Source organism: Aedes albopictus, chromosome 2, assembly GCF_035046485.1.
Source record: "Aedes albopictus strain Foshan chromosome 2, AalbF5, whole genome shotgun sequence".
Classification (NCBI taxonomy): domain Eukaryota; kingdom Metazoa; phylum Arthropoda; class Insecta; order Diptera; family Culicidae; genus Aedes; species Aedes albopictus.
The window spans coordinates 15,033,506-15,047,069 of NC_085137.1; the positions used below are offsets into that span (position 1 = coordinate 15,033,506).

Genomic DNA, 13,564 nt, shown 5'->3' on the forward strand with positions numbered 1-13,564 from the left:
TTCGTATGCTGGAATTGTATCTGGGAACGTAGTAACACCGGTGGAGAATCATTCGGAGGAAACATTGCCGGACGAGATCATTGAAGTTTTGGAGGAAGAAGAAGAAACGGATCGGATACAGCTAGACGTTTGCGGGATAGAGGACAGAGCAGAAACAATCTCTACAGAGGAAACAACTTCGGGAGAAAAAGGTGACGCATTGGAAGGAACGTCCAACTGTGTACATGAAGTAGTAGCAAACCCACAGGCGGCTCAGCGGCGAGCTCAATTTGCTGCTTCGAGTGGTGGTTCCAATTCCAGTTCAGTACCACGACCGAAGAAAAAGTGCATAAGACGAGTTTTTTATTAGTAAATTTTTGTATGACAGTAGAATATTTAAATTTAAATATTTGACCAGTTGTCGGCTCCGTAGAGTTTTATATTAAACAATTGAGCCAAAATAAATAAACAGTTTGGAAAAAAGTGTTTGTATTTATGCAAACAGGGCGGAAGCTTTTTAACGAACGTGAATTCCGCTATGATATTCTTCTCCAGTTCCTCGTACAGCTGCTGGACCTTTTCAGGATCAAGTCTTCGGGATGAGAGTGCCAGGTTGCTGATCAGCCTCAAATTTTCCACCAGTTTTACATTTATTCCAAGAATATTGGAAAATGCGGTAGGATCTGAGAGCATGAGGCGTGCAAGATTCCCATTATTGGAACTTCCACTGCCTCCGGGTTTTGGCCGATTTACATGGGCTTTGAACTGATCCTCCAGATTATTCGAAATTTTTCTGTGCTCCGCTCGTACTTCAGGATTTGTCAAAGCTGGGTTATTGGGGATGTTCTTTTTTGCCGCATTACGAATTAGCCATTCCGCGCTATTTAAGCGAGAGTGAAAATATGACGGTCCTATTACACTATCTACTCCTGCAATGCATACCGGACAAGCATGTGTATTTTTGTTGCCCACAATAGCATTGGCAGCTTTTCCATCGATTAATGAATAAATTGCTTCTACTGTTATTCGAAGACGAATATTATCTACGTTGACTATGACGGGATCGTCTTTGATGTCGTTGATTTCATCGAAAAAGTTGTTATACATTTCCAGTGTGATGGCATCCGTCTCTTTCGTCCAGCTTAATGATCGTGGGCGACAAAACAAGTCCGACTGCGGGTTTGGATTCCGGTAGATTTCGTCCCCAGACATTGTTATCAGCTCCAGACACATATAATTTTCTGACAGGAGGCTCTCATCACTACCAAGAATGTTTTCCTGGTTATACTGGGAGAAACCTGTTGCTGAATCAGGACCTCCCGCTACCCTCATCAAACAGTCAATGACTATTGGTGCGTCGTACGAATTTGAAATAGCATCCAGTTTTGATCTTGTGTCTGCTAGTTCAGTAATTCGTCTAGCATCATTTTCAATCAAATCCCGAACGGAAACGGTACACGAAAGGTATCCTTTTTCCCAGTTTGGAGTTAAAAAGGGCGGTATTATTGATTTTCTGTATTCGATCATAACAGCCCACGGGACGAGAAGCTTCAAGCCGAATTCTTGCTTTATGAATTTCCGAATACCTTAAATAGAAAGTAAATTCAATATCATAAGACGAATGTTTATATTTTTACATTATCTTAAAAAACAATCATGCATTCAACACTTTTGTAATCATTCTTATTCTTCTCCTCGGCGTACCGTCCTCAATAGGAGAGAACCAGCTTCGCAGCTTAGTGTTCTATGAACACTTCCACAGTAATTGATTGAGAACTTTCTATGCCAACAACCATATTGCGATCGTATAATATGTGGCAGGTACGAAGATACTGTAAGCCCAAGGCAGTCAAGAAAATTTCCATTACGAAAAGGTCGAGGAGCAACCGGCAAGCGAACCAAGAACCATCAGCATAGTCTTGCTGAAAAACTGCGCGTTTACTGCTTCGGCTATATTGGTCCCTATTTATGAACATTATAGTGCACCAATTTTAATTATTTTATATTATATATTAACTTTTGAAAATATAAAAATGGAGATTGGATCTGACGGAGATAGTCTATTACAACAAATATGAAAGTGTACAATGCACAATGGTTTTTTTTTGTAAAGTTTGGAATGTTATTTAATTTTTTTTATGAGTTTTATACACTCAAGGTAAAATAATGAGGTATCCTTATATTTAATTGTTGCTAGTGGTTGTTTGTGTGATGCTAATATTATAAATATAATCCTCTTCCATAGAGACCATGACTGAAATAATGCTTCAGAAATAGGGATTGTTTCTAGAAACTTTTATGCCCTAATACTTACATACAAACGCCTTTACCTTGGTATTTTGATTTGCTTAGTCCAAGTCGTGTTTTTAACATCAACGATGATTCAGCAGTCGGCTTTAGATTTTTTTCGGCGCGTTCGATGGAATTCAATGCATTTTTCGCCCAGATCTCGCCACCAGTTCTCAATAATTTCAACATTTTCGCTGTATGTGGATTCTTCAGCTTACGCGCTACTTTTTCGGATGACTGCAACAGTTTTTCAAGCGGGTTCTCTCGTGCTAACTTTTGACTCTGTTTATTTTTGGTTGATTTAGACAAGCTTTCAAACACCAGGCGCCTACGTCCGCGGTGACCAGACTTGGTTGCGGTAGATAGAGGCGTCAAAGGTGTGCTATCTATTGAAATACCTTCCACGTCGTTATTGTGCTCAGCGGGGTTAGGAACACTTTCACGATGAGCAAGATGGAACGACTTTGATCCCGTAGTACCTGACTATTTATCAATATTTTAATCTAATGTAATATGAATTTGATACATTTACTAGAAATAATTTCTTACCGAGAAAGGCGTTTCAATCCATTTTGATTCCTTCTCAAAAAACCGCTTACAGCATCCATGCTTCGAAAAATGGTACTTGAAGCTTCGAATCCAATTTTTTGCTAAGGGTTTCAATAACTTGAGTGTAATATTCAAATGCTTCTTCAGAAAATTCAAGACATCTTCTTCACAACGATTATGAATATAGATTTTTACAATATCTCCGTTATATATCATGATGACGTGTGCTTTGCTTGAATGCGCGATAAATTCTGATTGTCTATAAAATATACTTATGCTATGGGTATGGCGACAGCTTACTGTGATCGCAGTAAAGTTATAGTGTATACTTTCATTTTCGCCCACTTATATGAAAAGCAACATAAAAAAGTTACGGTGAAAATACAAATAAATAATCGTAAATGTAAAGCACTTCCCAAAGCTAGAAGCACACAAGAAAGATTCTGGAAGCATCCTAGAAGGAAACCGGGAGTATCCCATAAGGGTTCTGGAATCATCCCAGAAGGAATTTATAAGCATCCTAGAAGGATTCTGGAAGCACACAAAACGAATTCAGAATGCATTCTAGAAAGAATTTTGAAAGCATCCCTGAAGTATTTTGGAAGCATCCTAGAAGGATTCAGGAAGCATACCTGAAAGAATTCTGAAAGCAACCCAGAAGCATTTTGGAAGCATCCTAGAAGCATTCTGGAAGCACACCCGAAGGATTCTGGAAGCATCACTGAAAGATTCTTGAAGCATTTCTGAAGGAACTTGGAAGTATTCCTGAAGGTTTCTGGAAACAAACCAGAAACATTTTGGGAGCATCCCAGAAGCATTCTGGAAGCACATCCGAAGGATTCTGGAAGCATTTCTGAAGGAACTTGGAAGTATTCCTGAAGGATTCTGGAAGCAACTTAGAAGGATTGTGGAAGCATCTTTGAAGCAACTTTGAAGTATCCCAGATGGATTCAGGAAGCATCCTAGAAGGATTATGGAAGCATCCTGTAAGGAATCTGGAAGCATCCAAGGATCCATAGAAAAATTCTGGAAGCATCTCTGAGGGAATCCGGGAGCATTCCGGATTGGGCCGGACTAAGTGGCCACAAATATAATTTGGTCAACCTGCATGGTTTTGTTTGTGAATTTTGTATTATTTATTAAGTTGCGGCATAACTCAGATATTCAAAGTATATGTATTCAGAAGAACTCGGAATTAGCACTGGCCAGTTCTAACCGGCCAGAGCGATCTTATACTACTTCAATACTATAAATATATCTATGCAGATTCACTTTTCATACTTTCAATTTGAATGTGAATGTAATGTAAATGCAAGTGTAAATGTTAATTGGGGTAAGTCTTCTGTATACCCGCTTACACGGATGTTCCGGGTTGTTCCGGAACCACAAATGGACCACAGCAACCAAATAGACAACCGATATTATCCGGAATGCGATTAACTCTTGATTTGCGGCTTCAGAATAAATATCAATATCATATCCCAGAGATTTTTTTTTAAATTAGCCCCACCCTAATGTTCCGGGTTGTCCCGGATTGTTCCGGAACCACAATTGGACCATAACATGCAACTGATATTATCCGGAGTGCGGTTGACTTCTGATTTGCGGCTCCAGAATAAATATCGGGTGCGAAAGTATTATTGGATGACAATGATTTTGCTTTCCGTAAGGAACTCGGATTGATTCCGGCCCTCTAGCTGGCCAGGGTGAGGCCTCCGGTCAACGAGACCCCCACCAATCGATTCAGCACACTTTTTCCAAGCGAAAATGGTCTCAGCCGTTGGCAGAACCCGTTACCCAGCTGAGAAAATGAATTTAGTCGTGTTTCGGGTTCATTTTTTCCCACTGTGCATTGTAACGGAAAATCAGCAACAGAATAATACGAACCGAGACCAACGGCAACGACCCCAGCGAACAAAAAGGACTTGCGATTGGAAACTCGGTACGTGGAACAGCGGATCTCTCAACTTCATTGGGAGCACCCGCATACTCGCCGATCTACTGAAGGACAGCGGGTTCGGCATCGTAGCGCTGCAGGAGGTGTGTTGGACAGGATCCATGGGGCGAACGTTTAGAAGTAATCATACCATCTACCAGAGCTGCGGCATCACACGCGAGCTGCGAACAGCTTTCATCGTGATGGGTGATATGCAGAGGCGCGGGATCGGTTGGTGGCCGATCGACGATAGAATGTGCAGGTTGAGGATCAAAGGCCGATTCTTCAACTTCAGCATATTAAACGTGAACAGCCCACACTCCGTAAGTACTGATGATGACAAGGACGCATTTTACGCGCAGCTCGAACGCGAGTACGATCGCTGCCCAAGCCACGACGTCAAGATCATCATAGGTGATTTGAACGCTCAGGTAGGCCTGGAGGAGGAATTCAGACCGACGATTGTTAAGTTCAGCGCCCACCAGCAGACGAACGAAAACGGCCTACGACTCATTGATTTCGCCGCCTCCAAAAATATGGCCATACGTAGCACCTTTTTCCAACACAGCCTCCCTTATCGTTACACCTGGAGATCACCACAGCAGACGGAATCTCAAATCGACCACGTTCTGATTGACGGACGGCATTTCTCCGACATTATCGACGTCAGGACCTATCGTGGCGCCAACATCGACTCCGACCACTATCTGGTGATGGTCAAACTGCGCCCAAAACTCTCCGTCATCAACAATGTACGGTACCGGCGACCACCACGGTACAACCTAGAGCGACTGAAGCAATCGGATGTCGCCTCAGCATACGGGCAGAATCTCGAAGCCGCGTTGCCAGACGAGGGCGAGCTCGATGAGGCCCCTCTAGAGGACTGCTGGAGTACAGTGAAAGCAGCCATCAACGACGCAGCCGAGAGCACCATCGGGTACGTGAAACGGAATCGACGGAACGAAAGGTTCGACGAAGAGTGCAGAACGGTTTTGGAGGAGAAGAATGCAGCGAGGACGGTAATGCTGCAGCAAGGGACTCGACAGAACGTGGAACGTTATAAACAGAAGCGGAAACAGCAGACTCGCCTCTTTCGGGAGAAAAAGCGCCGCCTGGAAGAAGCGGAGTGTGAAGAAATGGAACTGCTGTGCCGTTCTCAAAAAACACGGAAGTTCTATCAGAAGCTCATCGCATCCCGCAACGGCTTCGTGCCGCGAGCCGAAATATGCAGGGATAAAGACGGAGGCCTCTTGACGGACGGACGTGAGGTGATCGAAATGTGGGAGCAGTACTTCGACGAGCACCTGAACGGCGTGGAGAACGGAGGCACGGGAGCCCACGGCAACGGAAGAAACGACGACGCCAGTGCAGCGGAGGACGGAAATGAACCAACTCCCACGCTGAGGGAAGTTAAGGATGCCATTCACCAGCTCAAAACCAACAAAGCAGCTGGAAAGGATGGTATCGCAGCTGAACTCATCAAGATGGGCCCAGAAAAGTTGGCCACCTGTCTGCATCGGCTGATACCGAATAGCTACCGGAAGAGTGGAAGGAAGGGGTAATCTGCCCCATTCACAAGAAAGGCGACCATTTGGAATGTGAGAACTTCAGGGTGATCACTATTTTGAATGCTGCCTACAAAGTGCTATCCCAGATCATCTTCCGTCGTCTGTCACCTAAAACGAATGAGTTCGTGGGAAGTTATCAGGCTGGCTTCATCGACGGCCGGTCGACAACGGACCAGATCTTTACCGTACGGCAAATCCTCCAGAAATGCCGTGAATACCAGGTCCCAACGCATCACCTGTTCATCGACTGCAAAGCGGCATACGATAGTATCGACCGCACAGAGCTATGGAGAATCATGGACGAAAACGGCTTTCCTGGGAAGCTGACTAGACTGATTAAAACAACGATGGACGGTGTGCAAAGCTGCGTAAGGGTTTCGGGTGAACTATCCAGTTCATTCGAATCTCGCCGGGGACTGCGACAAGGTGACGGACTCTCATGCCTACTCTTCAACATCGCTCTGGAAGGTGTGATGCGACGAGCCGGACTCAACAGCCGGGGAACGATTTTCACAAAATCCGGTCAATTTGTGTGCTTTGCGGACGACATGGACATTATTGCAAGATCATTTGGAACGGTGGCAGAGCTGTACACTCGCCTGAAACGCGAAGCAGCAAAGGTCGGACTGGTGGTGAATGCCTCAAAAATAAAGTACATGCTGGTAGGCGGAACCGATCTGGGTAGGAATGTTACGATAGACGGGGATACTTTCGAGGTGGTGGAGGAATTCGTCTACCTCGGATCCTTACTGACGGCTGACAACAACGTGAGCCGTGAAATTCGGAGGCGCATCATCATCGGAAGTCGGGTGACAACGGGCTCCAGAAGAAACTGCGGTCGAAAAAGATTCACCCACGCACCAAATGCACCATGTACAAAACGCTAATAAGACCGGTGGTCCTCTACGGGCACGAGACATGGACCATGCTCGAGGAGGACCTACAAGCACTCGGAGTTTTCGAGCGACGCGTGCTAAGAACGATCTTCGGCGGTGTGCAGGAGAACAGTGTGTGGCGGAGAAGGATGAACCACGAGCTCGCTGCACTTTACGGCGAACCCAGCATCCAGAAGGTGGCTAAAGCCGGACAGGGCATGTTGCAAGAATGCCGGACAACAACCCTGCAAAGTTGGTGTTCGCAACTGATCCGGTTGGCACAAGAAGGCGTGGAGCGCAGAGAGCACGATGGGCGGACCAGGTGGAACGTGATCTGGCGAGTGTTGGGCGTGACCGACGTTGGAGAGCTGCAGCTGCAAATCGAGTATTATGGCGGCAAATTGTTGATTCAGTATTATCATGAATTTGATGTTAACTAAATAAAAAAAAAAAGGTTGATGGCTTCCTTATATGTATATAGTAAATCAAGGTACACTGAAACTTCTTTTATGCACATGCCTGGGACTGCAAAAAAGTCATAATAAGAGGCAAATTTACGAATTAATTAAGTTTTGGCTTTGATTAGAGAATCCAGTTCGCGAAAACAAGTTTTGAAACTGAGCAGTTGAGGTGGTGCTAAATGAGTTTCCAGAAAGTTCCCAGAGAGCCCAAAAAGGGGGTTCCAAGGGGCTTCAGGGGCTTATCAAAGAGTTGTTTGGGGGGATTTGAGGAGCTATTTGAGGGTGTTCTGTTTTTGGTGTTTTCATGGGATTACAGGGAATTCTGGGGTATTTCAATTGTATTAATTGGGTTTCAGGGGCATTCCAAGGGTCGTTCCAAGGGGCTTTAGGGGCAATTCAAGGGAGCCTTTAAAGGGCATTGCAAGAGGTTTGAGGGGCGTTTTAAGGTTTTTCAGAATCTGCTCTGAAACTTCCTTCAAAAATCCCCCTTGAACCCCGGAGACCCCATGTAACGCACCTGAGAGGCTTCGAAACTCCTGAGAACTTCTCCGTAACGCTTCCGTAACGCCTCTGAATCCCACAAAAATGCTTTGTAACGTCTTGAAATGCCTCCAAAATCCCCCTTAAAACCCCTCGGACCCATGTAACACACCTGAGAAGCTCCAAACCCCCCGAAAACTCTACCGTAATGCTTCCGTAACGCCTCTGAATCCCACCGAAGTGGCTGTGAAATGCCTCCAAAATTCCCTTTAGACCCCCTTGGATCCCATGTAACGCATCTGAGAGACCCCAAACCCCCCGAAAACTCCTCCTCTCTAAATCACGCCGAAAATGGTCTGGTACATCCTGAAATACCTTCAATGATCCCCTTAAACCCCCATGTAACGCACTGAGAGGCTCCAAACCTCCCGAAATCTTCTCCGTAACGCTTTCGTAACTTTCGTAACGCATCTTAATCCCGTAAAATGCTCTGAAACGTCTCAAAATGCCTTTAAAATCCCCCTCAAGCCCCCTCGGACCTCATGTAACGCACCTGAGAGGCTCCGAACCCCACGAAAACTCCTCGTAACGCTTCCGTAACGCCTCTGCATCCCGCCGAAAATGCTCTGAAAGTTTTGTAATGCCTCCAATATCCCTCTTAAACCCTCTCGGACCCCATGTAACGCACCTGAGAAGCTCCGAACACCCCGAATACTCCTCCGTAACGCTTCTGTAACACCTTTGAATCACGCTGAAAATGGTCTGAAACATCCTGAAATGCCTAAAAAAACCTCCTGCGCCAAAACCGCTAAAACCGCTTCCGTAATGCCTCTGAAACCAGCCTAAATGCTCTGAGACTTCCTGAAATGACTCCGAAACCCCCTTAAGACCCGCTCGGACCCCATGTAACGCACATGAGACCCTCGGAAACACCCAAAAACGAACCTATAACCTTCGCTTGCTCTCCTCAGTAAACACCCTTTGGCCACCGTTGCAATAGTTCCCGTCATTATTAAATATTCTTATGCAAAATATTGGTTCTGAGTAGTTTTCCCTCTTTCAAAATCAGGTGCATAAATTAAAAGTGCATAAAAATAACATGCATAAAAAGAGGTTTCGTGTACCTGTGATGTAATCATTCATTTCATTTATTTAGAATTGCATGGTTGTTACAATAAAACTGAATCATCAATTCCTCGCCACAATACTCGGTTCGTGGCTGCAATCCCCCATCCTCGGCCGCGTCCTACATTTGCCAGCTTGTTTTTTGTTTTATCTAAGAGATGAACCAGTCTAGGGCTAAAAATCTCTATAATAAAGTAGTAATAATAATTTTATCTAGTTTGCCCATCTTGCACGCTGCCTACCAGGTCTACTTGTGCCATCCGGATCTCTTGCAAACACTAGCTTTGAGGGGTTTTTGTCTGGCATTTTCACTACATACCCTGCCCATCGTATCTTTCCAGCTTTTGCTACCTTCCGGGTACTAGGCTCGCCGTAAAGTGCAACGAGTTCGTAATTCATCATTCGCCACCACACTCCGTTCTCTTGCACACCACTGAAGATGATCCTAAGTACCTGACGATCGAATACTTGAGCGCTAGCATGACCTGCTGAAGCATCACGCTAACGCCGCTCAGCACTAAAGTGCATAATTTTCAGACTACACCAAAAATGTGTAACCCTGGCACATTCACAAAACCAGCTCCTGTGTCCGCAAAATCGTTAAATTCGCAAAAACTTTTGAACAACAATCTAGCTAGGTTTACTAGCGACATTGGAAAACAAAAAAAAATATCAACATTTCGCATCTAGACGAGTGTACGAGCTGTTTTTGAGAATGTGTAACTGTAACACATTTTTGTGTGGTCTGGAAATTAGGCACTTATGAGTAGGGCTTACACATTTTAGTGCTGAGCGGTTTTACTGTGATCGTTCAGGCTAGTAGTTGCTTCCTGCTGTGCTTACGACGTTGTTATTTCTCTGGCTGCCTTCGTCCTCAATGTCTGCGGTCTCCACACCATTCAGGTGTACGTCGTGGTGCTGCTATCAATCTCCTTAAGTTTGTCCATTGAGATGCTACGAAGCCTGGCAGGATGTGTTGAGCTGCTGGTAGTCCCATGTGAACGGCACAGCTGCTCCCCTTTGTTAGCACTCTGCTTCTTCCAGGTGGCGCTTTTTCTCCTTGAAGAGGCAGCTCTGCTGGTTTCACGATATGTGATACCATTACAAGTTCTGCCGAGTCCCTTGCTGCAGCATAATCACCCACGCTGCGTTCTTCTCTTTCAAAATCTCTCTTCACTCATACACTAATCGTCTAATCAATCATTCCTCCAGCTCCATTCCACATACCCTACCCAATGTTGGTCTCAGCTGCGTTGTTGATTGCTGCTTTTGTCGTTCTCCAGCAGGAGGGCTCGTCCTCGTCCGGCAAGGCTGTATGAACATTCTGCACGTATGCGGTGGTGACATCTGTTTGTTTAAGTCGCTCCAGATGGGAGAGAAATGCCATCCATCAATTAGGACTCGATCGGTATAGGATTTCGATTGCTGTCGTAAGGTAACGATGTACTGGAAGTAGGTGATATGTAGTGGGTCATCGTTTATGTGGAAAAATGAAAAATTCAATGTTATTCCATCAGATCAAAGCTTTCTTGATCCCATTTCAGAACCCAAATAAGTGTGCAAAATTTGAGCACGATCGGTTATGTCTACGTTTTGCGCATCGCGTTCAAAGTTTGAATGGGATTTTACATGGGAAAACACACTTTTTTGCATTTCTCTCATGACAAGCTCGAGTTTTTCTAAAACTATGTAACCAATAAAGTGAAAACATAGCCTAGGTTGTCCTGAAAAACTTTGTCGAAGACCGCGAAGTGATCTGATGCTTATGAAAAAAGTTATAGCGTTGGCATTGCGTGCCGAAACAGCATAATTTTGTTGCTATTGTTATTCCTTTACAATTACATATTAAAACATAAACACATGCATGCAGTTCGTTGGTTATATCTATTTTCACAAGCATCGGATCGCTTTGCGGTCTTCTACAAAGCTTTTCAGAACATCTTAGGCCAGTGCTTCTCAAACTGTGCGCCGCGGCGCCCTGGTGCGCCGTGAACATCTCTCAGGTGCGCCGCAGGCTCATGGGCAGGCATTGAAAAAGCTCAGCTCACGAGCAAAACTCAGCCAATTTTATGCTAACTTGATGCTCAACAGAACAATAGGCCATGATCGTTCAAGCTCATTGAACTTGGACGCTCGTCAGTGTAGTGAGCTTCGAGCACCGCAGCTCACTGTACCAAAACTAGCTGAGCTTGGGTTTTGTTTGGGAAAATATTTCATATTTTCCTCCGGTTTTGTGAACGAAACCTTTAACAACATAAGCAACTGTTTAACCCTCCTTTGGCATTAGGATCATTTTTGACCCAAACCGCACACTGCATCAGCAAGATGTTCCCAACGTGATGCAAAAGAAAAGTTACCTAATTTAGATGTTTTTCTTTGCTTGGGAGACTTCTCCTTCCCTTAACTCCTTGCGCAATTAATGGACGGCCCACTGCAGTTGTGAATGAGGAACCAAGTGACTAAAATATCTACAGTGCCCAAATTGCTACGTATGATCCTGAAGCGGATCACATCGTGTGAGGCCAAAGGGCAATTAATTTCGATAGTTACCTTTGGTCGGAAGATATGATTCATAGAATACTCCCGCCAACAGTGCACGATCGACCAACCCATCAATTTCGTTGGTATTGGTCTACCAGAAAAGGACCATTATACTAAGCCACTTTCAATCCACCAATAAAAACACAGTTTTTGCATCCGCAGTTCCGCATAGACCTTCCGAGTTATTCCCAGTAGCATACGGGCACTGTGAATATGTCAACGGTCCCATGCTGCTGAGCTAGTAGATACCCTAGAGTCGTGGTTCTTCCGTTCAGACGCTATGCATATTGAGCAGTTTGTAGGCGTCAGTCTCAACTCTTACGGCGATGACATAGTGCCGCTTCAAAGTGAGAGTGAAAGTGCGCGTCCATAGGATTTTCGTGAATTTGCTATTGTTGATATTATTCTTTGCGGCTTCGCACACGCGCACTCCCACTCTCACGCGTAACTATAACAGCACCCTTACAGTTACACATGCCGGTTATGACAGAAGTGACTGTTCCGGTGCATGAACATAATTTTGGTTTGCTATGATTTTCGAGTGGTACAAGCAGAAAGGCGTTGTCAAGCAAACTCCAGCTCACTGTTTATTCCAGAAGTGAGCCATCGTGATCGCTGGTTAAAAGCGAGTTGAGCATAATAGTTCGCTCACATAACCGGGACACTGCGATCATGTTAGGCTCATGCTCGTTGCGCTCGCTCACAAGTCCAATGCCTGCTCATGGGCCAAAAGTTTTGGCAAAGAAAAACATCTAAATTAGGTAACTTTTCTTTTGCATCACGTTGGGAACATCTTGCTGATGCAGTGTACGGTTTGGGTCAAAAATGATCCTAATGCCAAAGGAGGGTTAAACAGTTGCTTATGTTGTTAAAGGTTTCGTTCACAAAACCGGAGGAAAATATGAAATATTTTCCCAAACAAAACCCAAGCTCAGCTAGTTTTGGTACAGTGAGCTGCGGTGCTCGAAGCTCACTACACTGACGAGCGTCCAAGTTCAATGAGCTTGAACGATCATGGCCTATTGTTCTGTTGAGCATCAAGTTAGCATAAAATTGGCTGAGTTTTGCTCGTGAGCTGAGCTTTTTCAATGCCTGGCCAAAACACAAAGAACAAACTCTTATTATTGAAGGCAGAATATACTTTTAGCTGTTTTTTTATTGTTTGCAAAACTAGTTATCATATCATTTGTATTAGATACCAATGTTTTGGCTTTTTTCTGGAAGACTTCAAAAGAAAGTCATTCAAAGGGGTTTTCCCTCTTCAAAATTTTCAATTAAATACTAAATATTCCGAAGTCTACGAATATTTTCCGGAATTCATAATATCCTCATGAAACATTTAGATTTTACAAAAAAAAAATATTTCCGGAATTTTGAAAATTTCCGTAAGACTCTAAAATTGTTGGACTTTTTATGATTCGGCTTAAATTTTGATTTTATCAATAGCTTGTTATTCAAAGTAAATATTTCAAGAGACTGTTTTGAAGTTTTTTCCATAATACTGTCATCTATAATTACTGTCAACCTCCAGGTCTTCGTGCTGTCTCAAACGTTTCGGGACGATATTTTTTTATTACATCACTATCATAACCTGTTAGTTTGTCTCTATGATTGAGATTTTCTCCTATAGACTGGTTTAGGTCCTTATCGTAATAAATCTACGACAATTTATGTGTCGATTTCATGCATGATTCTGAAACCGCTTTTTTAAGTTGTTGAAATGAGTTGAGTTTTTTTAGTTCCGAATACAAAAACATGACC

At 44.0% G+C, this 13,564-nt stretch overlaps 1 protein-coding gene across 1 annotated transcript; it reads right to left on the reverse strand.

Annotated features, from left to right (window-relative positions):
* Positions 1–381: 381 nt before the first annotated feature.
* On the reverse strand, positions 382–2,071 carry LOC115255490 (uncharacterized). The gene has a single exon (XM_062847537.1). It carries the CDS (start codon positions 1,504–1,506, stop codon positions 382–384), a length of 1,125 nt encoding a protein of 374 aa, XP_062703521.1. The 5' UTR covers positions 1,507–2,071.
* Between the last annotated feature and the right edge of the window lie 11,493 nt (positions 2,072–13,564).